The 27,902-nt window shown below is 43.1% G+C and overlaps 2 protein-coding genes and 4 non-coding genes across 10 annotated transcripts; 2 read left to right on the forward strand and 4 right to left on the reverse strand.

Annotated features, from left to right (window-relative positions):
• Positions 1-59: 59 nt before the first annotated feature.
• On the reverse strand, positions 60-16,929 carry LOC103068154 (adiponectin receptor protein 1). 3 transcript variants are annotated; one of them, XR_015795656.1, is made up of 9 exons: positions 16,868-16,929; positions 15,881-16,073; positions 15,033-15,185; positions 11,537-11,708; positions 8,221-8,407; positions 6,384-6,571; positions 5,481-5,674; positions 1,329-3,357; positions 60-658 (listed from the first exon to the last, which is right to left on the reverse strand). XR_015795656.1 is itself a non-coding variant. In XM_088137875.1 (8 exons), exons 2-8 carry the CDS (start codon positions 15,998-16,000, stop codon positions 3,229-3,231), a joined length of 1,143 nt encoding a protein of 380 aa, XP_087994001.1. In that variant the 5' UTR covers positions 16,001-16,073; positions 16,868-16,929; the 3' UTR covers positions 60-3,228. The 3 variants fall into 3 exon arrangements, 2 of the variants coding, with proteins under 2 accessions (XP_087994001.1, XP_007427863.3); XM_088137875.1 differs by having other exon boundaries at positions 60-3,357; XM_007427801.3 differs by lacking the exon at positions 16,868-16,929 and having other exon boundaries at positions 60-3,357; positions 15,881-16,341.
• Positions 16,930-18,370: 1,441 nt separating this feature from the next.
• On the forward strand, positions 18,371-18,442 carry TRNAE-UUC (transfer RNA glutamic acid (anticodon UUC)). Its single transcript has one exon. It is a non-coding gene; the product is annotated as a tRNA-Glu (tRNA).
• A 206-nt stretch (positions 18,443-18,648) lies between these two features.
• On the forward strand, positions 18,649-18,720 carry TRNAE-UUC (transfer RNA glutamic acid (anticodon UUC)). Its single transcript has one exon. It is a non-coding gene; the product is annotated as a tRNA-Glu (tRNA).
• A 1,276-nt stretch (positions 18,721-19,996) lies between these two features.
• Positions 19,997-20,068, reverse strand: TRNAE-UUC (transfer RNA glutamic acid (anticodon UUC)). Its single transcript has one exon. It is a non-coding gene; the product is annotated as a tRNA-Glu (tRNA).
• A 1,260-nt stretch (positions 20,069-21,328) lies between these two features.
• TRNAE-UUC (transfer RNA glutamic acid (anticodon UUC)) lies at positions 21,329-21,400 on the reverse strand. Its single transcript has one exon. It is a non-coding gene; the product is annotated as a tRNA-Glu (tRNA).
• A 1,291-nt stretch (positions 21,401-22,691) lies between these two features.
• VMA22 (vacuolar ATPase assembly factor VMA22) lies at positions 22,692-27,862 on the reverse strand. 3 transcript variants are annotated; one of them, XM_007427800.3, is made up of 6 exons: positions 27,709-27,862; positions 25,989-26,183; positions 25,607-25,710; positions 24,402-24,508; positions 23,739-23,900; positions 22,692-23,045 (listed from the first exon to the last, which is right to left on the reverse strand). In XM_007427800.3, the coding sequence occupies exons 2-6, from the start codon at positions 26,115-26,117 to the stop codon at positions 22,921-22,923; spliced, it is 627 nt and encodes a 208-aa protein (XP_007427862.1). In that variant the 5' UTR covers positions 26,118-26,183; positions 27,709-27,862; the 3' UTR covers positions 22,692-22,920. The 3 variants fall into 3 exon arrangements, with proteins under 3 accessions (XP_007427862.1, XP_087994002.1, XP_087994003.1); XM_088137876.1 differs by having other exon boundaries at positions 25,989-26,180; positions 27,709-27,852; XM_088137877.1 differs by having other exon boundaries at positions 25,989-26,117; positions 27,709-27,841.
• Positions 27,863-27,902: the final 40 nt, after the last annotated feature.

Consider the following 27,902-nt stretch of genomic DNA (forward strand, 5'->3'; position numbering starts at 1 on the left):
CTTCCATTGTTGTTTACTTCAGAATCTAGTAATGGAAATACGCTGCCCCAATAAATGGGGGCTCCATTTCAGCCATCAATTTTAATAGCAGTTCAAAAGAATCAGACTTCAATCAGATTGAGTTAGGGAAACAATCTTCTTTATTTATATACTTATTAATATTACACTTTGAATATTTTTACATTTTTCTTTTTTTTTCTTTTGTCCTAAAGTGTCTGGTCTCTAAGAATTTTTTATCACAATGGCCAGTAGAAAAATAACCAAACTCTTAAAAACAAAGGCGCTCTTTAGTGCTTCCCACAAAGATCGGGAGAAAAGAGAACTGCGGAACAGTGCAGAGTGGAGACGCTTTACAGTATTGGGGTGAGGAAGCAATGGGTTTAGAGCATATCACAAAGGGACTCAGTTTATTATGTACAGCGCAATTCGGTATCAATGGCTGTGCACGTGCCCTGCTTCAAACAACTGGAAAGGCAAGGCCGAGTCATAAACCCTGTATGGAGGATAGTAGTAAATACGTTTTCTCAAGTGCGCTTAATTTTCATTTAAACTTGGTTGGCTTCTGCTACGACCCACTAAGCAGCAGAACCCCTTCGGGACTGTAGTGGAACTGGGAAGTTGGAACTGTTGCTTCATCTCTCCAGGTTGGGAATAGAACCTAGGAATTTGAGGAAAATTATTATTTTTCTGATTCCAACTGAATTTACACTCTGGCAAGCAATCCAGAAACTCAAATGCCGTTTCAAAAAAATGGTCAACACTTATAAGGTTGGGGGGTGTTGGGAAAAAGTATTTTAAAGGACACTTGATCTTAGCTGTTTCATCTCAGGGGAACATATCGACAATATATTCTGTTAAATCTAGCTTGTTCTACTTGTTACCCCAGTCCCCAATTTAAACCCAGTTGATTGGCATTGTTTAGCAATCCACTGACGATACCAACTAATTTTCCTGCCTCCTTGGGATTACACAAAAGTGTGGATTGGTATTGTGATCAAACATTTGGGAAGCTGCAACACACAGTTAATATGCTGCGTTTGGATTGGTAGGTCAAAAGTTGTGCACTCCTTTGTTATATGATCACCTGGCCCCCTTAGCTCTTCCTTTGGACGTATGATCTCCAGGCTCACTTTGTGACACGTCCCATCATGCCTAGAGAAGTGCCACACCTTCTCGATATGATACCCTGATGAAAGTGCCCACAAAGGGGCCTAAGCCTGGTTGCCCCTCTCCTTCAAAGCTGGCCAGTTTCTGGACTGAATATAGCAGCTTTGTACTCAGAACAAAGTGAATGGCATAGCTTAGATACCACTCTTTTTTTCCCTCACCTTTTCGTATCAGTCAGATCAGATGATTCACAAAAGAATCCAGATGATTGTCTTTCTGACCAACCTCTTTTTCTTCATCCATTTCTTTTACTCATAAGTTCCATTATATTGTGAAAGAAGTAGAACCATCTCCAATGTACTAAGTACCACTTAGATTGATCTATAGATGTTGTCAATAAATTAATAAATAAATAACTGACCTCCCCATCCTGCCTCAGCATCTTAATTCATTGTGCTTTACAGTTATTAAAACACTTCAAAGGTACTATATACTGCAGGAGAGAGGGGGTGGACTTTTAACTCTAGGACAGACTTTCAGCACCCAGTGCCACCTCTAGACACGTCGGCTATGCAGGGTTAGAATCCAAAGGAAACCAGTTTAGAGAAGGATGCCTTAGTGTTTTAGGCATTGGCGTGGCTGACGTTGGAGTCTGGGGGCTTTGGATTTTGAATGCAGGGAATTTTCAATGTTCAGATCCAGATTCTAGGCTTTTCTTTGCTTCTCTCCTGCAAACTTCAAGTCTGGTGTGAAGCCCTCCTGACAGCATCCCAGGAAGTTGCATCACTGTGCCACCCAGGATGAAAGTTAGAGCTCCTTGGTCTTCTAGTGGCAGGGAGGGATGTGTAAAGAAAGAGGACTCTGTGTTAAGCTGGACTGTTTTTTCCCTTTACACCTCATCTTCAAGAGAAAAAGGGTGAGGATTCTGTAGCAAAACACCAAAGGGACTGATGGTCCTTCGACAGACAGAGGATCAAAAAGAGTCCTGTTCAGATGAATTTCATCTGCTGTTGTGTAGATTCTTGGGGAGAAGAAACCCCTCACCACATGCACAGACATACACACAATCTATTATTAAGAGATGTCCTATCCTTAAAACTATTTGTCAGTGATTAAAGAACAGAGAACTGAACAAAAGCTACTGTAATTTCCAGGCTAGTAAACTGATGGTAAAAAAATGCAGGCTTCTCCAGCCAAAGCCCCTGATCTCTATGTGGTCATAAGTGGAAAAGTTTCCCTTTCTCTACCCTGCCCTTCTAACAGGAGTAAGAACCCAGGAAGATTAACATATTTAGACATCCACAAATCTCTCAGAGTAGAGGGGGGGCCTGGCAGGCCCATGGCTGCATCCATCTTTACCCTCAGAGGGAAATAGATGTGTGCGAGTCACCCATGCTCTGATTTTGGTCTGGACAGTACTCCTCTTGAGTAGGCTTAGCTCCTAGACTTTATGACCTACATTTCCACAGGATATCTGAGTCTGCTGAAAAGCAAGCAATCCATTGCTTTCCAGCAATGAAGCCACTCAATCCTGTCTTGTGGTCTCCTCCCTCACTTTTTACTTTTGATGGAACAAAAATAGTTTGTCGTATCTTTCAGCAGACAGCATGATTCCTTGATGCTCATCTGAAAATAAGCTGACTTTTAGAAGGGCACCAGTTCACAAACTGAGCTGAACAAATACGCACGGCTTGGACAGACCTGAGAATACTTAATTCATTTAAAAAAAAAAAAAAAATCTCCTTAGCCTATGGGAGATAGGCATCCATCGTGCTCTATAAGAAACCCCACCTGAGCCTGCATTTTAAGCTGTTTGAAGGGGCTAAATTCCTACTGTCATCCATCTCTTTAGCTTTACACCAGTCGCTGGCAATTCACACACACGTGTAATCCACATGCTCAAGCACACCATGCTCACGTGTGGGCTGCCCTAATAGAGGAAAGGAGAGCCCCCCCACCGCAAAAAAGACCTGGGACACAAAGGTTGTTTTTTCAAAGGAGAATTGGTGCAGTGCCCTTTAAGAGAGGCCCTGCCCCTCATGGTCCATATCCAGCAGTGTGCAAGGTGACAGGAGGGCTGCCCTCATTCAGCAGAGGTGGTCACTGGGGCCTCAAAAGGTATCAGAGCACAGTGTTCTCCGTGCAGCTGCCGCCCAGCGATGAGCGGAACGCCTGCAGCTGGGAGACCCCGTGAAGATGGACACAGGCAGCTGCGACCACCAAGACGTGGAAGATCTGGTGGGAATGGAACTAGAAAGAGAGGAAAAGAGAGGCATTGGACCCCAGACTTCCTCATACTAACCATCACTGCATTATGAGATTTCTTTTTGTCCTTGACATTCACAAAGGAAACAGAAAACAAAGTAGCTGTGGCTTCTGCAGCTTGTATGCCGCTGGGTAGCCCCGATCTCCCCCGGGCATGCAGAAAGAGGGGGAAAAGGAGGAGATGAGAAAGAAATGTGCACTGAAGCCACAGTTATTTTACTTTCCATTATAGTAGAAGATTTAACAGCAGTGTAAAACCCTTAAATCATAACCCATCTATGCTTCCTGCAAACCTCATGAATTCATTGCAGTCATACAGTAAAAGGCATTCAGAATAGAAGTTTTACCAATCTGGACTGGATGACATCTAAAGGCTTTAAGTTATATTATACGCCTGAGACCTGAATAACATCTGGCAGATGGGTGTGGCTTTGAAGAGTTTTATGGCAGTAGGTATGCTCTTGCCTCCTTCACGTGATAGAAGCCCACAGTAGCATTAATACGGTTGGCTTCGTCAGAGATAAGTTTCATGTTTTTGTGCCAGATTGTAGAGGGTTGAAATATTAAGCCAGGATATTTCAAGGATGAAATCTGGTCTATATTATTATTATCATCTACCATTGAGGTCTGTAGTGTCTAAATCCCTTTAAAAAAAAACACGCTTTTGGTTTTAGAACAGTTTATTGTGAACTTTTCTTCCCAACTTTTCTTCCCTGCTAGAGCCTGTAGACTTCTTCTAAGGCCAACCTGATTAAGGAAAGAATGGCTGCATCATCAGCATAGAGAAGCATAGCCAACTGTCTATTGTTAACTTTAGGAGGTGGAATTGTGCTTTGATTAGGTTGGTAACTATTGAGTTCACATAAATATGGAAAAGAAGAGGGGCCAGAAACAGCCTTGTTTCACTCTTTTCTGAACCAACATATCAGCAGAAGGTGGCCACTGCTATCACATCTAAGTCATGGGTCTAGGGACTGGGTTGGGGATGGAACAGGTACACTGCCTTGGAATGCATCTGGTCAGCTGTGGTTGGTCCAGCAGCTACAACCCTTTTTGGACAGAGCTGCCCTGATCTCCGTAGACCATGCTCTGGTGATCCCACTTAGATTACTGCAATAGGCTCTGTGTGGTTCTGCTCTTGGAAGTGACTGGTAGATGCAAAATGCAGCAATGAGGCTGTGGTGAAGAATACACTTCACATAACACTGATCCCCAAAAGAATCACACTGGTTACCTATAATACTAGCTGGACATCAAGATTTTAGCAAGGATGTTTAAGACTGTTAGCAATTTGGATCCTGATACTTCAGGGAGTGCTTCTCCTAGTATGTACTTGACTTGAACATTAAAATCTGCTGGGGGATGCTCCTCAGTATCCTTCAGCTGAGAGAGATGTGCTATGTTGAAAAGTGAGAGAGGACCTTCTCAGTAGCGGCACACTTGTTATGGAATGATCCTTCTGACATTCCCGCCTTCAGGGTTTAAGACTTAGTGTCTGCAGCCTGACCATGCCTTAAGTGTACTCAGATACTCTGGTTTCTCTTCAGATCACATAAATTTTTCATCTAAATGTTTCTCAGCACTTAGTCTGTGTTTTTCACTAATTTTATATACATGCAAACATACATACAGTACATTAATTAAGTACATTATTTTTGTATATATCTGACTTGAGTTTTTTTAAAAATCTTGCTTTTACGGATTGCAGTCTGCCACATCCTCTGAGTAGGCTAACCTTAAGCTTCCTTACATTCTCTCCCCCTCCAAAAAAATGGGGAGAGGCAAAAATGTCACTCTGCCTACTCTGGGAATGTTGCCATGTCGCCATTCCTCCTGGCTGCAAAAGGGTTGCCTACCTTGTCTGATCTGGTGTTTGCCCTCCATAGTTTGCCAAGGGAAAGGATTTATCTTAATCTGCCTCCTGATACTTTGGACATAGCAATCTGTGCCTGGCAAAACAAGTTTAACCACAGAACGAAGCTATGTCCCTCACCAAGAACAAAGATAATGTGGAACTCAAATGAAGATTCAGGGAGCAGTCACTCTCGGTTTCAGCTTGCCCTTCAATACCTCTGTCCCTCTTCCATATGTTATTGCCAAATACGTACCCAGATATCACACTTGCCCGGGAAGAAACGTTCAGGAATGCGGGCAGCATACAAGCCCACTCCCAGGATGTAGAGGACTGCCATGAGGAAGAGCCACCCAATCTGTCCCACTGTCGTGGCCTTGATAAAACCTTCAGTGATCATGAAATGGAGGGTGGGCACCAGTCCACTCAGCCCTAGGCCCAGAAACACACCTGCCCCAAAAAGAAAGAGAGAATGTAGCTTGGATGGACAATTCCTCAGCTTTAACATCAATCCAGCTAATAAGATCTTAATCCCCAAACTGGAGTCTTAATGTTGATAATCAAGGAACATCTGTCACAGAGTTAAGAGAACAAAAAGCACACACAACTTTAGGTATTGCACTGATGTTGTTGGCACTGGCCATCTTATGCCAGTTGTTGTCTTGTTCCTGCCTCTCTTACGTTAAAAACTCAATATGCCAGCCTTTCCCAACCTGGTTCCCTCCAAATGTGTTGGGAAGACAACTTCTTATTCATGTTAGAGTTCCAGCACATTTGGAGGACATTCGGTTTGGGAAGGCTCGGTTGTACTAAGCAAGTTCCTGTATATTATATAATAACTAGCTCAGTTTCCAATGCTCAGGTTATGAGTGTTGTTTGTGTACCAAAAAGGGCACAATCTGAAAACACAAGAAAGGTTTTGGAATGTTGAGATTTCCAGAAGCACAGAAATAGGGGACTCCAAAATCCAGTGATAACTGTGTGGGCTCAGTGGCCAAAAACACAAACTGTTGTGGGATGAGCGGGGAGGAAGGCCAGTCAAAGGGAATAGAATGGAAAGGCTAGAAAGCAAGCAGCAGTATTCCCCATCTTTTGCAGGGTTCACCACACAGTGTAGCAGCATGAGGACTTCCTATGCAGTCAAATCAAGAATAGTTACCTGCCCGCACTGCCCGATACTGTGGCGTGGCAAAGTGGTCCCACTGCGACACCATGATGGCAGTTATACCCAGCACACAGATGATGATGAGGTAGATGAGCTGGGGTTGTGGTGAGCAGTAGAACGAGTAATACAGCCAGGGAACAAAACTGCCCATGGTGAGCAGGGCAATTCCAGAGTAATCCAATCTGTACAGAGGGTACCACAGAAAGCAGGGTTGGGTGATCAGTAGACATCAGGTATAGGGCAGGGCTTGGTGCAAAGTTTAAAATACAGGAGACTTTAAAATATTTGACTAAAGTGCAGATCTCGACAGCCATAGGTTGGCCAGGATGTTGTGAAGGGCCTCTAGCCATTATACTGCCAAGAGGATCGGTATTGTGGGAAGCATGTATGCAGGCATCATGGAGGGCAAGGAGTGTACCTACAGGCCAGTTTCTACAAGGAGGATACACATTTTTGCCACACTATTGTGGCTTAGCTGTAAGGCGAAAAATGAAACCCTCTTGTATGAACTAGTAACTGATGTCACATCCTTCTAAAATAAAGGCATTCTTCATAGGTATCCCACTATAATCCTGGCCCACAGATTTTACAGGCTTCTGTAGCGCTAACCAGAGACAAGAAAGGAATCATTATGGCTATCACAAATGGCCAGGGCTTGTGGCCCACTGTGCAGCCTTGTCGGGACTGCAAGGCTTCAAATTCACACCCAGCATGGCTACCTTGGAGCTGGCTGTCTGGGAATTGTCCTCTCAGCACAATCAGGAAGTCCTCAGGTGGTGAAACGCTGCACTAGATCAAATGTAGCTCAGCCATTATTGCTCAAGAAGTCTGGAGGAAAAGTGCTGTCTGTTGGGCTTCCCTGAGAAAAGCAGCAGCAGCAGGGAGCCACAGGGCCTGTTTAACAGCAGTGAGAGCCACTACTGAAATCCCCTAAATGTCCCTCACATAGCATTCCTTGGAGCCTTATGGGAAATGTACTTTGTGGCTTACTTGGGAATCATTTATAGCAGTGTTTCTCAAGCTCTGCAATGATAAGATATGTGGACTTCAACTACCAGAATTCTTAACGTTGCTGTGGTTGAGAAACTGATTTATAGTGCTCTAAAGAACACCACTTCAGGGTTAGGGTTAGGGTTAGGGGCATTGTTACAAAAATGAATCAGAAGGCTCCAAGACACAACTTCAATTGGAGCATAGCACTTTTATTAAGTTTTAAATGGTGAAGCATCAGCTGTGAGACCCTATCAGGATTCTGGGTTGCTGTCAGCTGTAGCACAGTGCTGCAGGCCAGCCTAGACAATTACATACCAGAGCCTTGATAAACCTCTAGCACTTGCTGCTTGTGTAGCACAGAACAGAAGAAAAACAAGGTTGTGGGGTGGGGAGACAGCCAAATACCTGCCAGATCCCTGGCCATCTCTTTGGTTTGATTTTTTTTTTTTTTAACAGCACATGACAAAACAAGTTTTACCATAGAACGAAGCTATGGCCTTTAGCTATTGCCCAGTTGTGGAGTCCTTGGGGTTCTCTGAGCTTGGTTAATACAATGAAGATGTTACCTAGCCAGGTAACAAAACATTTGCAAGAAAACAACCAAGCTCAGAGAACCCCAAGGACTGCACAGCTCAACCCTGAGCTACACATATTCGCTTCTATTGGTAATTGCCTAGTTATCAGCCAGAGAAGAAATTTGCCTCAGATGCTCCAAGCATAAGTCCTCCCATCAGAGTTTCATTATGAGAGAGAACATCTTGATTCCTAGCTGTTGCCTGCTGGTCATGTGCCCCAAAAGTTTGCAGGAGGATGGAGAGAAGAGGGGAAACTGACTTACTTGGAGAAGGTGCGGGAAACCTTCTCAGAGTGGCAGTAGACTGTGTGGAATAGCCAGGAAAAACAGAGGCAGAGGATGGCTCCTAAGAAAAACATGCCAAAGACCACACGCTCCTGGATGGGGGCCACATATTTCATGTTGGGACTGAACATGTATCCAATGCCCAAAACCAGGAAGAAGAGGAACCCTGAGGAGAGGGAAGAAAGTTACCAATATATAAACGTTTTTGCACATATTCAAACACTGGGACAGGTTTGGAAAGATGGGAGGCATACATCTGGCTTGGCAGGGACTGCAGAGGCCTTTTTGAATCTACCTCTGGACAGGATTCCATTTCAGGAACCTCATAGGCCATTCTCAAATTGGGAGAATTGATGAGTGAAATGGGAGACTGGAGAACTACAAGCAGCTTCTGGTGTGAGTCATGGCTGACTGAGGACACTTCTGTGAATGAGGGGAGACGATGACCGCTGTGAAGACTGAAGAATGGCGAGTAGACTGGTCCTTTGAATCTCTCCGGAGAACAGGAGATTGCCCATGAGTGCTCTGTATGGCAGCTCCTTGGGAGGAGACTGTAAAACAGCAGTCTCCCGCTGGTTGGAGCACCAGGAACTGAGGGAGCAACATCTTTGCTCTCAGCATAGTGGAGCCTTTCATAGAGACACTAAGGCAGCCAAACTCACTTTCTAATCACATTCAGAAATGTTTAATTTAATCACTTTATGGATATTAGGGACTTTCAAAATGCTGAGCTTTATTTGACACTTGGTGAATTTTACCTTTTTCTTCGATTTAAGAAATTTTAAAGAGAGACTTAAGAATTTAAAATAATATGCAATTGGTAAAAAAAAAATAGAAAAGAAAAAAAGAAAAGAAAAGAAAAGAAAAGAAAAGAAAAGAAAAGGATTTTGATATAGGAAAGTTTTAAACAGATTGAAGACCAGAGAGATTTGGAATATTGGTTATTTTTGCTGTAAGTTTTCAAAGAACAAGTATATAATTAAATAATATCCTCATGGGAAATGACTGAAACGGAACTAAACCCAGAACTGAGGCTTGATGAAAGTTGCAAATGGACACTAGAGGGAACTAAACTAATAACTAATATCTCAGAAAGGATACAGATTTCAATGGATAAACTTTTAGAAGATGATGAGAAAAACTTCTAAAAACTTTTACCTGATGTAGACATTATAGAATTTGAAGGCATGGAAGACAACAAAATTGAGATTACCAAAGTGGTAAAGATAAATCAAAAGCGGTAAGATAAATCAAAAAGAGGATCTGGACATGGAACAACTGTGACAGGAAATCCTGGATGATGCCTCTTTATGGGATTTACAAAGAAGACGAAAGCTTTGAAGACTCCTTTTAAAGGCCAAAGAGTGATTAAAGATCAAGTCCTGTGATGCCACAGGAATGATTTAAAGGTCAAGACTGTGCAGACTAAAAAGAAGGAATATAAAGTTGGACTATTTGACCAGGAATAAACTATTTGTTTGATATTTCTGATAACTCCTAATGGACTTTTTGCTGAACTAGGACTGAAAAGATGATGAATTCTGGATTGTGTATAGATAAAAATTAGGCTATGGGGAGAATTTTTTTATTTGTAACTTTACAAGAGGGTGAAAAGTTACTATATTAGCTTATGCTCAGGGTGATGAAGGTTGGAAGCCTCTTCTTTATTATTGTTTTTGTTGTCTTTTTCTTTTCTCTTCTACTTTTTCTCTTTTTCTTTTGTTTTCATTTTTTTCTGTACCTTCTGAACTTTTCTTTTCCTTTTTTCTTCTGGTTTAATTTGTATTAATTTTTACTATGTTTGTTAAAAACTTCAATAAAATTATTATTAAAAAAAAGTGAGAGAGAGAGAACTGCAAGTGTTGCTCTGTTAGCCAGGAGAGCAGAGAGACCAGGCACTTGACCAAAGCTGGCCTTGCATGTTGCCTAAGAGTCCAAGAGGCAGCCACTGAGTCAGTCCTACATTCATCATATTGCCAGTGAACCTGGTTTGGGATATCAGGTGGTCTTTCAAACCTTCTCTCTTGTTTAGAGCAGAGGCACCCACCTGCTGGCACATGAGCCCCAGAATCTAAGTATTACAAGAAATGGGTCAAGGAGAACTGCCTTTCTCCTGGTAGTTGGAGAGACTTTCTAGTATCAGCCAGTGTCTGATTAGGTTTGGTGCTGGGCATCTCATCATCTCATACTGAAAGAGGATTTTAAGGCCTAAGAGTACATGGTTCCCAAGAAATCAGGCAGATGTGATTATCTGAAAAGGCATCCAAGGGTAAACTTTGAAGTCTCTGACATTGTCATCATTGGGGTGGCTACAAAAATGTAGATCTCCACAATGTAGAGTTGAAATAGTTATTTTTAAAAAATGTTTGCTTTTTTATTTTGCAGACATGTTTTCTTACTGCAAAATTCTGCCAGCTAGACACTGGGTCACTAGCTCTATCTAGTTTCACAATAAGGATACAATCCATGGACCAAAAAGCTTTGTGGGGAAGTAGAATCAATTTATTAAATACAAATAGGAAACCATGGGAGAGGAATACCTCCTTCATGTGAAAAGACACTTTTTCTCTACCCCTGTACTTTTATGGCAGTGGAAGGGCAATTTGGTTTGCCTTCCAGGTGGGTGAAGGAATAAGGTTGGAGAGGAGAGGACACTATTTCTAGGACCAATACCTTCTTCCTCCTCCATCTTTTAAGCACAAAGGGAGTTAAATTATATTCTGATCTCCTTTCACTCCCTAGTGATCACTATGGAGAGACAGAGGAAGATGGAGGAGGAAATTTGGCTTAGAACAAGGCCAGGTTTTCCTCCATATCACTAAGATCTTTTCACTGATGACTGAAGTTTTCAGTCATTTTTAGCAAAAATAAGGGTGGAAATGGAGGGATAAGACATATCACTTAAAGACTACAAACTAGGGCAATCCCCAGGCCAAAAATATTGTCAGTCCCATGCGAAACCACAGGATTTCCTTCCCAGAACCATAAATTACTTTTATACACCCTGCTAGAGTATATCATCTGCTTGGTTCATATAACATGCTAATACAAAACCAGGCAAACCCTGATCCAGTCAGTCACTAATTCACACTAATGTCAGGTATCAATAAACACCACTGGAGAGTCATAACTTTTAGCCAAGTTTTATGCTGGATTTGTTTTGTTAAAAAACAATGAAAAAGTGCCTATATTATGGAACTGAAAGAGTTTGATGCAATGGGACGCAGTTTGTCTCCCACCCTCTTTGTTCCCCCTCAGTCTATAGAGCTATGCAATTCTCTGCCCCATGACTGACCAAGCAGATGGGTCCAGATGTTGCCAGTCTCGGTGTGGAGCCGGAAGATGCTGCGGAAACAGGCGCGAAAGGAAGGCATGGGTGGCCGATGTCCATGCAGGAGAAAATCGTTGTCCTTCAGCCAGTCAGGCAGCACATCGTATGGCATGACACGCCAGCGACCCTCCCAAACCTACAATGGCAGAAGAGAGGCTAGAAGAGTTTCACAAGGAGCTTGTCTGCCCTTCCTTCTGGGAGCTGAGAAAACCAAAACAGTGAGTGCATTTGTATATTTGTGGATATAGTATGCTTGTTATAAAAGAACAACCTGGGAAACAGTCTTCTAGAAAGGATTTTTCTAGCATTCACATCAGTGGGTTTCAAACTGATTTTTCACCTTCATTCCCTAAACACTTGGGAGTTGCAATTTTGAGGAAATGCTCTGCAAGTTTCCCAAGTGCTTTGAAGTTAGGGCAAAATTGCATAGACTAAGGCCCCAAAGATTTGGATGTAGGTAGCCCCAGGGGCCCTCCAAAAGTTCCATGCAAATTGCCATTTTTCATGCCAAAGTGGAGGAGAGTTATGCAATGCACCAGAGACTAATTATATTAAAAGTATTTATTTAATTTAATGTAATTTAAAATAAATCTGTTCTAGTTTAAATGCACCGTCCTAGGCCTGGCTCTTTTTTCTGATGCACAGCCATGAGCACGCCACCCAGAGGTAAAGTGTGGCCCTCATCCTGAAAAACACTGTACACCCCTAAGGGAAATCAAATCAAAAGAACTACATGGGCATACGTATTTAGTATAGAGATGCACTCACTCTACATGATCCTGTATTTTGAAAAGAGGCAGGGGTATCTTCCAGCTGAAATTAATTTTAAAGAAACTAATTTTTTTTGCTTTGGGAAGTTCCAAATAATCTCCAGTTAGAACCTCTTGTTATAAACAAGCCTATCCTACCTCACAAGGTCATTATGAGGATAAAATGGGCAGAGTAAAAAGAATGCCATGTCTATTGGCTTGAGCTCCTTGGAAGAAAGACAAGATATAATTATTTTTTATTTTTAAAGATGATGATTAAACAACAGGAGTCATCAGCCGTTTTCAGGCTCTCCTTTAACAACGTATTTGGTATGATTCCTTCTGCTTTGCTTGCTTATTTATTAGATGCAGGAGACAAGCAAGTGAGCAGAACTTGTCCTGCTTCCAACAGCGTTTACCTTCCATCTTGAGTGAATGCCTGGTTGGAAATGAGCGTTCCCCCAATGGGGAAAGCTACTGTAATTTCTTCCTGTTACAATCAGACAGCTTCTAATAATAAAAATGTGGCAATTCTGATCACACACTTTTTCAAATGGCAGAGTGTAATGGTCTGTGAGAATGTCCTTGCAAGATTGATGTCAGCCCTTTGAGACAGTCCAGACTAGAAGCACCAGCCATGAGTACTAACACTGCCCTTATTGTGTTAGTTAGTTAGTTAGCAAGTGAAACTTGCAAGTCTGAAAGCACATCTCTCTCCCCTCGCCTTTACAGTCCAAGAAGCTAGGGAGGATCCTTCTGAGACATTTGCCACACTCCCATTGCTTCTGTGGGTTCAGCTGCCTCTGATCTGACCTTTGCCTAGTCTGCAGCTCCTCCTCCTGCCTCTCAAGGACGTTCGCACAGACCATTACACAGAGGGATACAGAGGCAGAAAGGGATGTTTGCAAAATAATGGCAATGAAATCAAATAACCATCTGAGCTGGGATGGTGTACTGACCAACCCACCACCACTGCATCATTTATAGGCATCAAAATAATAGGATTATTATTATTATTATTATTATTATTATTATTATTATTATTATTTCTCATGCAAGGACATGAAGATATTTTGAGATATAATTTTCCCAAAGAATGACAGCTGTTTTAAAGAACAACAAGAAGAATTAATTATTCTATTTTGCTAGTCAGTGGATGTGATCTAATAGCGTTGGGGGAACCTGTAGGCATCATGTTGCCAACCCTGGCCTTACGTAGGTTCTGGGAACTTCATGGTTAAATGGAGATTTTAATTTAATCTTTATATCTAATATTTGAGACACACTGTGCTGTTTGAGGCACTTTTATTCAGACATCTAAGGGAATTTAATAAAGCTTATATTCAGGTATCTCAAGTTCTAATTTTATCTAACAGACAAAATAGAGGTAATGGGAAACTGTTAGTCACAAGTCTTCCCAGTGAGGAACACAACAGGTGAAAGGATAGAAGAAAGGAATAAAAATGTCTGGGAGAATTCTCTTCTTCCCCCCTTCCTTTCCCCTTCCCCTTCCCCTAGTATTTTCTTTCAACACAAGTACCAAAAATGAACTAAGGTCGAAGTGAGTTCCTGGAAAAAAGAAAGGAGTGAATAGGAGTAAGAGACCTCACCTGTCGTCACCTGCATGGCCCTCTTGATGTAAACAAAAGAAAACAAAAGCAAAACTTCCTTTCCCTTGTTTTTTAGTTGATAAAATATCGGCCTTCCTCTGAAACGTTGGTCAGCCTTCTATCACCAACTCACTTGCCAGTCTTCTGAAAGTTGGTTGTTGTTGATCCACAATATCAAGTGAGGAACTCTAGGCCCTGGATGTAATGATCTTATTTGAGAAGGGGGCTCTTATACAGTTTTAAAGTATACTTACTTTAGAGTGTGATAAGCCAGCCTTTCTGCATTTTGGTGACCCCCTTACTTACTCTGTAGAGTGTCAGCCTGGACTTCTGCTCAAAAGTCCTGGCTTGAGGATAGCACTTATGGCTAGCAAGACAGGAAAGTAATAAGGCTGCTCTGAATTTGGTATGAATTTCTGAGAGTCCCAGTTAAGGTATTTTACCTGCTAGAGTTCAATTTCAAAAGTAACCTGGACACAGCATACAAAAACAGAGGACAATGCTGATCCATGGGGAGACTGTTCCTGATTTTTCTTAGTTTTCACTTGCCTTCCTCTGGCGGTAGTCCACCTCCAGATCTTTGGAGATACAGCCTTTTGCTCTTTGTGCTGCCTTATATTCCCTTCCCATGGCCTCCCTCAGACGTGGACCTGAAGAGAACTCAGCTGGGTGACTGAGTTGCATGTCAGGAGAATGGGTCCACAGCATTTCCACTTTTGGTCCTTCTGGTCTCCCTGGTTCTGGGTAATGTGGCCAGATGGCCTTGCCCCTCTGTGAACCCGTCCAGAAGCTGGCTCAGAAGGGGTTGTCATGGCAGAGAGGAGACTCTCTTCCCCAAGGTAAGTGATGAAAATCTTATGGCTCTCCCACTTCCAATCTGGCAAAGGGGGTTATTTTTCCCTGCCTGGTAAAGCTGAGAAAGAGAAGGACGTTGGTCAGCAGCTGAAGTCATAATGATGCTTCCTGGAGTACTGCTGTGACATATTGGCTTGCCTCAGAATCAGTAGAGCTCATTCAAGAGTTGACTGCTGGACTACAGCTGTTGAAGAATGAAGTTGCAAAGGGGGTGGCACCCAAGAAGGCTTAATTTGTGCAACTTGCCTTCAAAACAAATTCCTCCATCTTCTCCATGGCATGCTGGGCCTGAAGTGGCAACATCAAGACCCGCACAGGATCCGGACCAATATCTTCCTCCTCTAACTCTGGATTATCTGTTCCCCAACCTGTGGGCTCAACCTTCATTTCAACACCACCCTGAAAAAGAAGATGCATACACTGGACAATGGAATTCTATGGAGAGAGAGAGTGTGTGAGGAGAGATAAGAGGAATGAAGGGAAACCAGGAATAACATTTCCCTTTTCTGTTATAGAGTACTCTGCTGGTAGATTAAGCAGAGAGGTTCAGTGTCCTTTCCCTCTTGGTGCAAGGGGTAGAGGACAGGCCCAGAAATAAGAGAAAGAACTTCCTCCTTTGAAGAATCACTGCCTTGGCCTTCTAATTGGTTTAGATATGGCCTGCAGGGGCTACCCTGTGAACCAGCCACTAGACTCCGAGCACAGAGAACCATCATCTTCAGGCTCTATTTGTGAGCTTGCAGTCCACTGCTGGGGGCATGCTAGCTTTTCATCTGATCTGCTGGATAAGGCATTTGAAGTGCTACTGTCGGAAGACCAGCAGGAGACAGAACAATGGAATGGATGCTGAGGTGATTCGTAAGCCAGACGAAAAAATTAGCAGTAAGTGCTGCTCTGGCCAGAAGTGATAGTTTCAGCTTTGAGTTCAGGCCTTCCTTGAAACCTCAGCCCAGCAAAGCCTTTTTTGCATTCTTAAATAAGTGTAATTTGGGCTTAGAGAACAGAGTTTGGGTCCTTATGATGGCACACAAGGGAAAGATGCAGAAGACAGGTAATAAGAAGGGAGACCCCGCGGGTGGCCTCCTGACACTCACCTGGCCAGCATTCTCTCGTAGCAAAGGTCTCATTTCAGCCACAGCCTCCTCCCCCCGGTACCCTGCGCACCACCCAGCCCGCTCCTTCAAGGGCTCCATGATGGGGGAGGAGGGGGGCATACAGTTGAAGCCTCTTCACAGGCAGAGGCTCAGTTCCCTCTGCAAGCCACCAGCCCCATCGTCCCCACTGTCTCTGTGAGAAAGCAGAGGGGTAAGGGATGCAGAGGGATGAATCTCTGGATCCTGTTGTTCTCCTTCTCATCTTGTGATCTGCCATTTTTCCCCCTTCAGCCCCTGCTTTCCCAAACCATCCTGCATGCTTGTCCACAAGAGCTGTGCTTCAACATCCTATCCCTTCCTCTTTGCCCCCCTGAAATCTCTACCTCTCTTCAGCCCAGTTGTTTCCCCAGTCTCTTTTGTTTTTATTCCTCTAGTCACTAACACCCTATCATTCCTTGTCCTTCTAAAATCTGATAACTTGCTCCCATGTTGTATTGATTTCAACTCTAAATATTGCTCCTCTCCACCCCATCAGTAGATATATTTCTGCTTGCAACCTGTCGTTGCTCCCAGCAAGGGGCTGGGGAGAGTTTTGCCATGTTCCTGCTTCCACTAGATTCCTGATAAGGTGCGGATAGGCAGTAAGATCTGTGCCACCCCATGGTTGGCTTCCCATGTGGGTACACACAATCTCTTGAAGGTTTGTAAGTGGGGACCAAGGAATAGGTGCTTATCTATAACCATTCCTTGGTCTCCCTTCCTTGCTATCCAAGCATGATTCACATCCATCACATCATCAACCCCCCACAAGCCCACTCTTTGGATATTCCCAGGTTTCCTTCTGCCCCACAGCATCCCTGGCCATGCTTCTTCCTCATCCCCACTCCCCTGAGACCCACCCAAATATTTCTGCCCTCCCTTCCGGCTCCATCGCTCCGTCACCTTTCCTTCCATTCTACTCTCCCAGCCCCTTCATTATACCCTCACCCAAGAGCCCTAGCAGCAGCATCGGGACCCAGCTGCCCCTTAAAGTCCTGCCTCCCGCTCCGATAAGCCTCAGCACCTGCCCATCAAATTCGAATCACTTCCTGCCAGAAGCCAAGCATCCTCGGCTGCTTGGATTGGGCAATGCATGGGAAAAAATTCCGTCGGAGATAACTTCCGGCTGCTGCTGGAAGCCTTCCTTTCAATGTTGCCATGGTGACCCTTAAAGAGCTGTGCCCTCTGTTTTTGTAGCTTTCGGTAGGAAAAGGAAAGAATAAACCCTCTTGCAGCTGGTGCAAAAAAAAAAAAAAAAAAGAGGGAGGAGATAATCTTTTGCATCTCGTGCAGAAGATAATAAACTTGCAAAAGATCAAGATATTTAATCTCAGGCACAGGTCTGGGGTCTGTCCGTAGAAATCGTGGGCATGAATTCTGGGCATTGGCAACGACGTCTGTACGAGCAAAGCGATGCGTGCAAGTATAGCAGAGTACGCACGTGTTTTTATATATAAAATTATATATATGTCTCGATGTAGGGGCAAAATTGAATGAGGTAGGTTGCTTGCGCTTGTGTCTGGGAAAGATAGGCACAGCGCCTAGGTCCTCTTTGTGGATCTCGGTAACCTCGTTTGAAGGCATCTGTATGATCCACCGAGGTCTGCCGTTGTGGTCCATTGATCACACCAGGATTGGCAGTGAAAGCAGCAGGGCTCCGATGGGATCCTGGGGAAGCCCGATTCTCACCTTTGGAAGCTCGGTTCGACTTCCACTGGAGCAGTATTTTTCAATCCCAGCAACTTTAAGGTGCGTGGACTTCAACTCCCAGAATTCCCCAGCCAGCTTGCTGGCTGGGGAATTCTGGGAGTTGAAGTCCAAGCATCTTAAAGTTGCTGAGGTTGAGAAACACTGCATTCGAGGAAGAATATTTCAGTGGAACCAGAAGTGTTATCTTAATTTTACTCTAAAGGAATTGGTGGATCGGGGAGTGAATCTGAGAAGGAAAAGACCGGTGCCGCAGGATACATGATAAGTTCTGCTTTAGTTCGAGCTTCGTTTCAGTATAGGAGAAATCGGGTAAGAGTTCAAATCGGGACTAAAGTTCGACTATTTCTTGCCAGTGAAACAAGAGAGTCCAAGTAAATTCTGGGGAAAGTCGCCACTGCAGGCCAATAAAATTTTGGTGTACTGCAGACGAAATGAGTGCTAAATTTTCAAGGGCAAGACCGCTTCCTGCTTCAGGGAAAGACATTTTTTAAAAATCCCTATCTTTCTTTGCACATTTTAATTAGGCTTGGCGTTGGAATTTCCAAACGTGTATATTAATGTTTAAAATGTCGATCTCCCACTTTTCTACTCAAAACCATCAGAACTTCCAAGAAGTTTATGCTAAGGCGGCTGGATTATGAAGGATGACTGCTACAATTCCTAAGTATACCTCTAGGTGGCAGAAACGATTGTTGTGGCTTAGATTGGACCACCGTTGCCTGAAAGCTTCTCGCAGGTCTCTCCCATATGGTCTAGCGGTTAGGATTCCTGGTTTTCACCCAGGCGGCCCGGGTTCGACTCCCGGTATGGGAAAAAAAGGGTACATATTTTTTTACCCTGCTTCGTTTTTATTTTTAGGAATTCAATTGCGAAATTGTTTTCTAATTTACAAATATCGTATACTGTTCTCTGTCATTAAAAATCGAAACCTCTTTACAGTATACATATTGTTGAAAATAAGAGCGAGTAGCAGGTATTATAATATCAACTTAGATTGCAGAAAATAAACTGTCATCTTCTCCCATATGGTCTAGCGGTTAGGATTCCTGGTTTTCACCCAGGCGGCCCGGGTTCGACTCCCGGTATGGGAAAAGCAGACTTTTACTTAAAGCGGGTTTCTTTCCTTACAAATACTCCTCTTAATAAAAACGATTAAAACCCATTGAAATTTCAAGCTTACTTGGTTATAAAGAGTAGAGTATCAGGTTCCAAACTGTTACGTTGCTTTCATGGGGCGGAGACAATAATTTGGCTCTTAATGTCAGTAAGACCAAGGAGCCTATAGTGGACTATAGGAGGAATAGATTAGATGTCCAGCCCCTGGTTATCAATGGAGACCGAGTGGAGCGGGTGGCCAGTTTTAAGTTTCTGGGTGTTACTATAAAGGAGGACTTGACCTGGGGCGCTCATATTGCAGCCTTGGTTAAGAGGGCCCAGCAGAGATTACACTACCTGAGACTTCTCAGGAAGCAACAGCTGAATGAAAAACTGCTGGTGACCTTCTACCGCTGTACCATTGACAGCATTTTAACCTACTGCACCTGTGTATGGTTTGCTAACTGCACAGTGGCAGATAGGAAAACGCTCCAGAGGGTTACCACCACTGCCCAGAGGATCATTGGTTGCCCTTTCCCCTTTGGAAGAACTTTATAGTTCCCGCTGCCTTAAGAAGGCTCAAAACATTCTTAAGGATCCATCCCACCCGGGACATTCTTTTTTTGAACTATTACCATCTGGCAGACGGTACAAGATAATGAAAACAAGGACCAATAGGCTGAAGAATAGCTTCTATCTTAGAGGTGCAACTATACTGAATTCTATCGTATAGTGCAGTATTAATGCAGCATCAGGGGTTGTGCAATATGGAATGTGAAGGTTGTGTTATATGTGTTTTATGTGTGTTATGTGTTTTATGTGTTCTATGGTTTTTATATTTTTAAAGCTGCACTGGGGTGGCATTAATTTCGTTGTACAAGTTGTACAATGACAATAAAGATTTCTATTCTATTCTATTCTATTCTATTCTATTCTATTCTATTCTATTCTATTCTATTCTATTCTATTCTATTCTATTCTATTCAATATAAGCAGGGTCCTTGAAAGACATCAAAAATACAGTTGATACGTCAACTGGGCAAAAGGAACGTGGAGGTGATTTGAGGTAGTTTCCTAGAAATATCCAGATCGTTGATCTCCCAGCGACGTCATAAAACGTGTCTGCCATAGTTTATCCATTTTAAAAACAGCAATTCTGCATGAAAGTTGGTATTAAATATTTTTACAGAGGTAAGGGGATAATCCAAATATCACTTTTCAAGAATTTATACACGGAAGAGAACACTTTGGTAGAACTATAAAATGCCAACTTTCCCATACCGGGAGTCGAACCCGGGCCGCCTGGGTGAAAACCAGGAATCCTAACCGCTAGACCATATGGGAGAGCACAACGAAACCAGTCAGCCACCACGGGGTCAATCTGATGCTCCGGATTACATTCTGCCACCACCAGCAATTTGCAAGAATTAATTCCTCAGGCCGTCCATTGCCGCAGAAAGAAAAACCCGAGGCTGAGATTATATATGCACACTGTCAGATTCCACCCCACTTTACGGTACTGTATATGATTGCATAGTAACGTGACATGAATGGATGTACTCTGGGCAATTCAGTAGAGGCGGGGGGAGGGAGTCGCCCCCAGGGCATTTCAGATTCACATACCGGCCTTTAAGTTTGGCAAAATTCTTTTGGGCGGCCCTGCTTGTAAATTGCGCCAGCCGGACAGAGGAAGCCCTTCGCGGGGCTGCGCACTGTTCCTGAAAGCCTGGAAAAAGTGGCTCCGAGGCCGGAGAAAAGACGCTGATCCCAGCTTGGCCGCTTCGAATAACTCAGCGGGTGTTTAAGGAAGAGAGCCCACAGGTGGATCCAAGTGCAACTTCCCTCCACTTTACCCCCCCTCCCTTTCCCTCTCCGAAAGCTAGGGGATCCTGCCTTTAAACATCATCACCACCACCCGTCTTTGGATTTTTATTAATTCATTTGCTAACAGCACGACAGATGGGAACCCATATTGCAACTTTAGGGGCCACTTTACATAAGAATAGCCACGCGAACGATGAAAATTTAAACCCTGCGGTCTCCTTGTGCCACGGTCGTCTTCATTACAGCCCTGCGCTCCGTCCATCATCAACCCTGCCGTGAGCAAGCCGCACGCAACCCTTTCCTTTTCCTCCTTGCCGCCCCCGCCCCTTCCGCGTCGGGGTACTTTCTGACAGACGCTCTAAGGGCGTGGCGACCCCTATTGAAAGGCCACGGAAGTGCGCCTTTAAAGGTCCCAGCGCGTGCAAGCCCGGTTCCCGGGGAGCCTTCGGGCGCCCGGCCGTCTCGCCGCTGCTTTCCGGCCAAGGCGATGCGTTCCTTCTCGCTTTCGTGTCCTCACCTCGGCTTCCGGGATAGCAAATCAACCATAAAGAGGACACAACTGCATCATGTGTCCGCTCTCTAAACATCTCTTTTTTAAACGCAAAGGGTCACCAACAAGCTTTTTCTGAGGTTCATTTCCTTTAGGGTCCCGGATACAGGGATGAAACTGGTTTCCATTAGTTCTTGATTCACTTATAAAAAGCAGAAAGGGTCCTTTAGTTGTTTCGGTAATGCTTTTTCTCCGCAGTAGACAATGTGGAAATATTCAAAAAGTTCTTCTTCCCATACCGGGAGTCGAACCCGGGCCGCCTGGGTGAAAACCAGGAATCCTAACCGCTAGACCATATGGGAGGAAACTGGCAAAAGCTCTGCACAACTGACTGATATAGATAACACCTCTATGAACGCAATAGCAAAATCCACCCTTTTCGCAAAGGCCTTTTAATTTTCTTATACCAATTGCTAACCGTTTTTTAAAAAAATATTGGTAGCTTTGGTTAACGATGCACCAGGCTATATTTTTATCTTCTCACCTGCCCCCCAGGAATAAAATCCTAGTCGGTTGGCAATTTTATAAAACCACTAAATTTGCATGAAAACATCATTCAGTATTTTCTGGTCTGCTTCTTTCTCGTGCTTGGACATTAGGCTTGATGGCGGTAGGCTTCTTTGACCATTTGTACTAAGACTCAAATATACAAAGCTTTGTGCTCGGTGAAGGGCGGGCATGAGTCAACCAGGTCTTTCTTAAGACATTCTGCAGCGGCTCAAAATGGTCAGATGTGTGAGTCTCCTTTTTCTCCCATCAGGGAGACTTACAGCATGTTTTGGTTCATTGTGATGAACCCCACGAGGGAAGTGCTCCTCTTCAGTATTTGAGCTAACTTGTGTGGGGACCCTTTTTCTCCAGTTTGAGGTATCTCCCTGCTATGCTGCTCTAGCAGATATAAGAAAAAAGATCTTCACCTGAAACCCCCAAATCCAATTGCCTACTAAAATAGAACAGGCAACTAGTGACTTTTAAACAAGCTATGATAACTAGGTTTACTCAACAGCACACTGATTTAGTGTGATGTCAACTCAGTTATAGCCTGATTAGGTTTGAGGCAATTTCCAATGTTCCTCTCTCTCAATCTCAGCAATGTTCCAATGTCTCTCAATCTCAGCAACTTGAAGAGGTGTGGATTGATTTGGGGGTCATTTTCAAAATCAGCACGACTTTATTATTAGAGGGAATTAGAACATCAGTAACCATAATAGGCACAGCACAAATATAGTACTGAAATGAAAACCCCTATCCTGCATTAGTTTCACCATCGTGCTTTTTCTTAAAGAGACATACTTCCCGATGAGACAAGGTAGGTGCCTACTTCTCTGGGGTTTCCTTTTTTTTTCTTCAAGATGCCAAATTTGAAAAAGTCACCAGAGATTGATCATAATCAAAACTTGGGCTGCATGTGAATCTTTTTCTGGTTTGGAAAAGATTCACATGGTAGAAAAGTTTTGATTATGATCAAAGCATATAAGAATCAAGTTACAGATCAAAGACTTTTGTTTCAATACTATAAGAGACGTATTATCTCAGAGAAATAAGAAATAAGAAAAAAAGGCAAGATAAAGAATATATACACTAGACTAGGTTTTCCAGCTACACTGTATTTCAAAACATGTACATCCATTTCTACCTTCATGCAGACAAATCTTTCGAAAGTACACCTGTAACTTACAAAGCCCATTCCTAATAATAATCTTTTACATACAGATTAAAAAAAAAAAGTTCAGAACAAACAGGGAAATTCCCAAGATTGCTCCAGTCAATATAAGCTATACTCCTTGTGTTTTTGTATTAGCACAGAGATGGTCCTTATTGATCAAGGAGAGCACTGCTTCTTTTCAGCTACCAGTTTTCGTTTTTTTTCCAGCAGTGACTGGTAATAACTTCGAGTGGCCTCAATTTCACTCTGTATGGAGGCAATTTCTGCAGCCAAGTGGATCCCTGAAACAGGATAAGATGAAAAAAGGGGTTATTAACAGGCAAGTCAAATAGTATTTTTAAAAAGAGAAATTCCATTCTACTCTGTCCCGAACGTGGATTGCTTCCAGATATGATAGAACTCCCAACTTCCATGTCGCCAGGCACTAACTGGGAATTCCAGGAGCTGGAGTCCTCATTTATCTGTGGGGCATTTTGGTTGGAAAAAGCTGCTTTAAGAATGGTGGTTAAGTGAAGATTTCTAGGTTACTAAAAAGCTCATCTCACTAAACACACTAAATTCATCTGCTTGTGAAAGTGATAATCTAGAGAGTGCAAAAATCAGGACTGCAATGCCAACAAAATTCTTATTGGTATCCGTGTATATAATTAAACTATCAATCTCAGCTCTGCCTTCTGTTTACCACAAAATTACGGATCTGGAGAGATGCCCCTTATTGGCATCTAGGAAGTGCCACAGTATAGCAACTTTGAGTTTAATACCAGAATTTAGTCTGATTCCTCAGATGGTGACCACCATAACATGAACAGAACTTGGCCACAGAGCAACTTCCCCAAGTGTGTGGCTTTCACACAAGAAATGGAAACAGTGGCTGCATGGCAGCATTTTTTCTTAGATCTTTAGACAGAAAATCAGAAGGGGACAGAAGTGCAGATGGAATTCAATGTGACTATCACAGTTGCCATTTTCTTCACCTTCTCGGAAAGTCTTCTGAGCTTGTCGGAGGCTTTGAGGCACAAGGATGCCAAACCAGTTCAGAGGGTCTTGGTGGCCTAAGACCTCTGCAGGCTGGGAGGCTGTATTCTGAGATTGGGCCACATCCTCTGCTTTTCCTGGACCTTTTCGCCGTCGTAGAACTAGAAGCAATGGAACAGTATCTTCAAGAGAAGGAGACTAAGAAGTTGGGAAGTAGATGTTGCTCAACTACAATTCCTAGGTTGCCTATTATAGACCCTTTTAGGAAGCGCAGTTGAACATTTCCCACCCCTACCTTAGAACAGAGACTGAGGTTTATTTATAATATTTTTAATAGCTACCTTGCATTCTTCCTTTGAATGGCTGTATTGTACTCTTATTACCAGGGACAAAGATTTTCTGATTTGTGTCTCTACTGTACAGTAAGTGTTTATTTTTCCAAATTGTTACATCTCTGCTGCTATTATTATTATTATTATTATCATCATCATCATCATCATCATCATCATCATCACCACCACCACCACCACCAAAAGGAATGTTTTTAATAGCCACCCGACAGGGAAAGAAGACATCCACATCAGATCTTGGGAGCATGATTGCAGTTTCTTATGAGTTCTGATCAAGTGGGCTCCAAAACAAAAAGGATTTTGTTCCCTTACCTTGTTCACTGGGGCCAATCTCCTCCACAACAGCTGTGCTTTCATCCTTCCTTTTGAAAGCATCTTCTGTGATCACCTGAAACTCAGTCTGCCCATCTTCTCTCTTGCTAGATGAAGCAAAGAGAGAGCCAGATGCAAGACTGAGCACATAGCTTGAAACTAATTCACTTCCAAGGAATAGGCAACGGTGATACTCATGTATGAGACAGAGATCATTTACACGGTGTATTGCAATTTTAGCCCTCTCTTCCTCCACAGGTATACATCATACCTGGCCCTATCAATGTTATTCCCAGAACAACACTGTGATGTAGGTCAGGCTATGAGGTAACTATTGGCTCAAGATTACCCAAAGAGTTTTCCATATGGAATGGGGATTTGAATCTAGCTTTTTCCAGTCCTCATCCCAAAATCAAAGAAAAAAAACAATCTTCCTGTACTGACTTTGTCAACAAAGCAATCCAGAGTCAAAATGTCTCTCAATTGGCCGCAACCTTGGACACAAAGCTCGCCTAATTAAACTTTGATTGAATACAGCCAAATGACGCCGTCCCTTCTTACAAAGGAAGATGGGTTAACTGTTCCTGGGATTATTAGTGTGACCTGAATGTTATGGAAGAGTATTATGGAATGGAGCAGTCTTCCCCAATCTGGTGCCCTCTAGCTGCTTAACTCCTATTATTCCCCCGCTGAGTGGCAATGGAAACAATAGCGCTTGAAGTCTAAATATTTGCAGGAAGGCTCCAATAAAAAGAACATAGAATGGACGCTATCTGTAACTACTTTAGAAAAAGGAAAAAGCACCCAGTTCTTTCTTCCTTTCATTCAAGGTCATTATGCTGGCTAGCTACTTATACCCATTTTAACACAAGTAACCATTTAGTGGGTGGGTCAGTCAGCAGAGAGAGGAAGACAGTGAAACTGGAAATCTTCAGAACGTAACATGAGAAGCTGCAGATCTTTCTAATATCTCTTTTCTTAAGTTTCACATATCTTATTAAACATGCCATAAACCTTACACAACATACTAAGTTTACACAACATACTAAGCCATAAACCTTAGCTCATTAAGCATAATGATTGTGTCTGTACAACTAAACCAAAAGCAAAGCAACCATATTTTGAAGTATGGATGCAGCTGCCGCCTCTATCCCTCACCACAGGATTTCTCTCCTTGCCAAAAAGCCAACAATCTTCCCACTCACCTAGTGTCTATCCGAATAAGTGGAGTCATCTGGTTTCCATATTGCAGGGTAGAGACAGATTTGTTACCCATGGCATAGCGAGATTTGGAGAGTGAGAACCAACCCTGGAGAGGCAAAATCAAAAACACACCTTAGAGCAGTCTTTCTGACCAGATGCCTCTCGATGTGAATGGTGACAACTGCCAGAATTCTTAATCATCATGAAAAGAAAATGAACTGATTCAGGATTTCCTGACACTGGGGAGACAAAGGCAGTCTGTGACACAAAAAGTAATCAACAGCTCTGCCTGGTTACAACAACAGCTGGAGAAAGGGAAAGTGGCCCCATCATTTGACAGTATGCCCTTGGCCTCTACCCAGATTTTATGTGCCACGTTCTCACCTGCTCCACCAAGCTATTAAAAGCTTCTCTCTTGGTCTGGAGCATTTCCAGAGCATCAAAAAGGTGGAGGATAACACGGTCCAATTCCTCGCATATTTCAGCTTGTCCAATGTCCTCTGCAGGAGTCATCTGAATGGAAAGTTGTACAACTGATCCTACTTGACCTTGTGTCACACGGGTTTCAAGAGTTATCTGCTACGATAGATAAACATCCATGTTGACATAACTACCTTGCATATTCAATCTGTATGCTGTCTTTCCATCAAATAATGCTCTAAACCACTTAACAGCAAAAAGAGAAATATGATAAAACATTACAAGATAAGCAGTTAAAGCCACTTGCAACCTATTTAACCTTGAGTTAGATCCAGATTTAGATGCATGAAACTGGTGGAAGCAGATTCCCTGCTCTTTGTCCCAACAGCAGTATTTTCTTCAAAATATTACAGAGACGATGAACAAACCCACTGAACGGGATCTGCTCCAGTGGAGAAGGAAGGATCTCTGAAAATAAGGCAGAGTGGAGGAATGCTGATAGAAAGTACCTCTGCTGAATTTTTAAGGAGCCCACTTTCTCCTCAGACTCCCTACCCCATTTAGCAGGACTTCACAACTGTTTTGCAATATTTAGAAAGTGTTTAGGACTATAAGAGAAAGGAAAGGTTAGAAAAGCTTGTTCCTTTCCATCCAGAGGCACATTTGGATCTCTGTCCATATTTACAAATCAGTCTATCAGCTAAAAGCCTGCCTGAATAAATACAACTTCTTTTGCTGATGGAAAGACATAAAAGAAGACTTGAAATAAGCTTTCCTTGGCAAGGAATTTTAGGAGGAACTACAATCTAGAATTGCGGTAACAATACCAGGCAAAATCCCACCGGATTCAGGAAGACTTACTTCTCAGCATACATACCCAGAATTGCTCTGCTTCATCAGGCCTAATATCAGCACCCTCACCTTTCTCTTCCCTTTTAAAACATGCAATCTAAATGTTCAGTGTTTTATTTTTCGTCTGACGTTCCAACTTTCCTCCAATGCTCAAGATGGCTATGTGAGGATTTTAAAGAGTTCTGACCGATTCATGAGTTTATTCCGCTTCGCTACACCCGTCATTGCAAGGGGCACGGATGCCATATGAGCATGTTGCAATAACGAGGGATCTGTGTGGATATGACAGAGCTGCACTCTTACCTAAGACGCCACAATAAAAGAGTCCTGAGATGCCACAAGCCTCTCATTCTTTCTACCTGCCACCGTGATCTGCTAACCGAAGGGTAGTAATGTATGGCTGTGAGAGCTGGACCATAAAAAAGGCCGAGCGCCGAAGAATTGATGCCTTTGAACTGTGGTGCTGGAGAAGACTCTTAAGAGTCCCCTGGACTGCTAGGAGGTCAAACCAGTCAATCTTAAAGGAAATCAACCCTGATTGCTCATTGGAAGGATCGATAATGAAGCTCAAGCTCAGATATTTTGGCCACCTAATGCGAAGAGAGATCTCTTTGGAGAAGACCCTGATGGTGGGAAAGATTGAAGGCAAAAGGAGAAGAGGACGGCAGAGGATGAGATGGTTAGATAGCATCACTGAAGCAATGAGCATGAAACTGAGCAAACTCAGGGAGGCAGTGAAGGACAAGAAGGCCTGGAGTGACATGGTTCATGGGGTCACGAAGAGTTGGACACCACTTAACGACTGAAACACCGAAGGGAAGAAAAAAGATACCTTCTTCAGCAAATATATCGGAGAAACTTCGTTGCTCCTCCGCTGGCGAAGACCAGCCGGTCGTTCAACCTCCCCGAAGTTCTCATTCGATCCGATCCGCTTTCCTCAAAGGACTCCGCCTTCTCTTCCCCCGCGGCCAATCAGATCAGAGATGTTAATCTTCGATCAATCGGCTGCGACCGAGGCAGAGAAGA

The sequence above is a fragment of the Python bivittatus genome, unplaced genomic scaffold (genome assembly GCF_059951505.1).
Source record: "Python bivittatus isolate LINGU-HERP-01145 unplaced genomic scaffold, Pbiv_v1 ctg000220_np1212, whole genome shotgun sequence".
In the NCBI taxonomy this organism is placed as follows: Eukaryota; Metazoa; Chordata; class Lepidosauria; order Squamata; family Pythonidae; genus Python; species Python bivittatus.

Bases quoted from the DNA above. Each gene is read 5' to 3' on its own strand.
- LOC103068154 (XM_088137875.1), bottom strand. From the start codon at position 16,000: ATGCCCCCCTCCTCCCCCATCATGGAGCCCTTGAAGGAGCGGGCTGGG. The intron at 15,186-15,880 runs GTGAGTGTCAGG...CTTCTTTTTCAG, and splicing joins TACGAGAGAATGCTGGCCAG to GGTGGTGTTGAAATGAAGGT. The intron at 3,358-5,480 runs GTACGTATTTGG...CTCTCTTTCTAG, and splicing joins CGGGCAAGTGTGATATCTGG to TTCCATTCCCACCAGATCTT.
- VMA22 (XM_007427800.3), bottom strand. From the start codon at position 26,117: ATGACTCCTGCAGAGGACATTGGACAAGCTGAAATATGCGAGGAATTG. The intron at 25,711-25,988 runs GTGAGAACGTGG...TTGCCTCTCCAG, and splicing joins TTAATAGCTTGGTGGAGCAG to GGTTGGTTCTCACTCTCCAA. The intron at 23,901-24,401 runs GTAAGGGAACAA...CATTGCTTCTAG, and splicing joins GATTGGCCCCAGTGAACAAG to TTCTACGACGGCGAAAAGGT.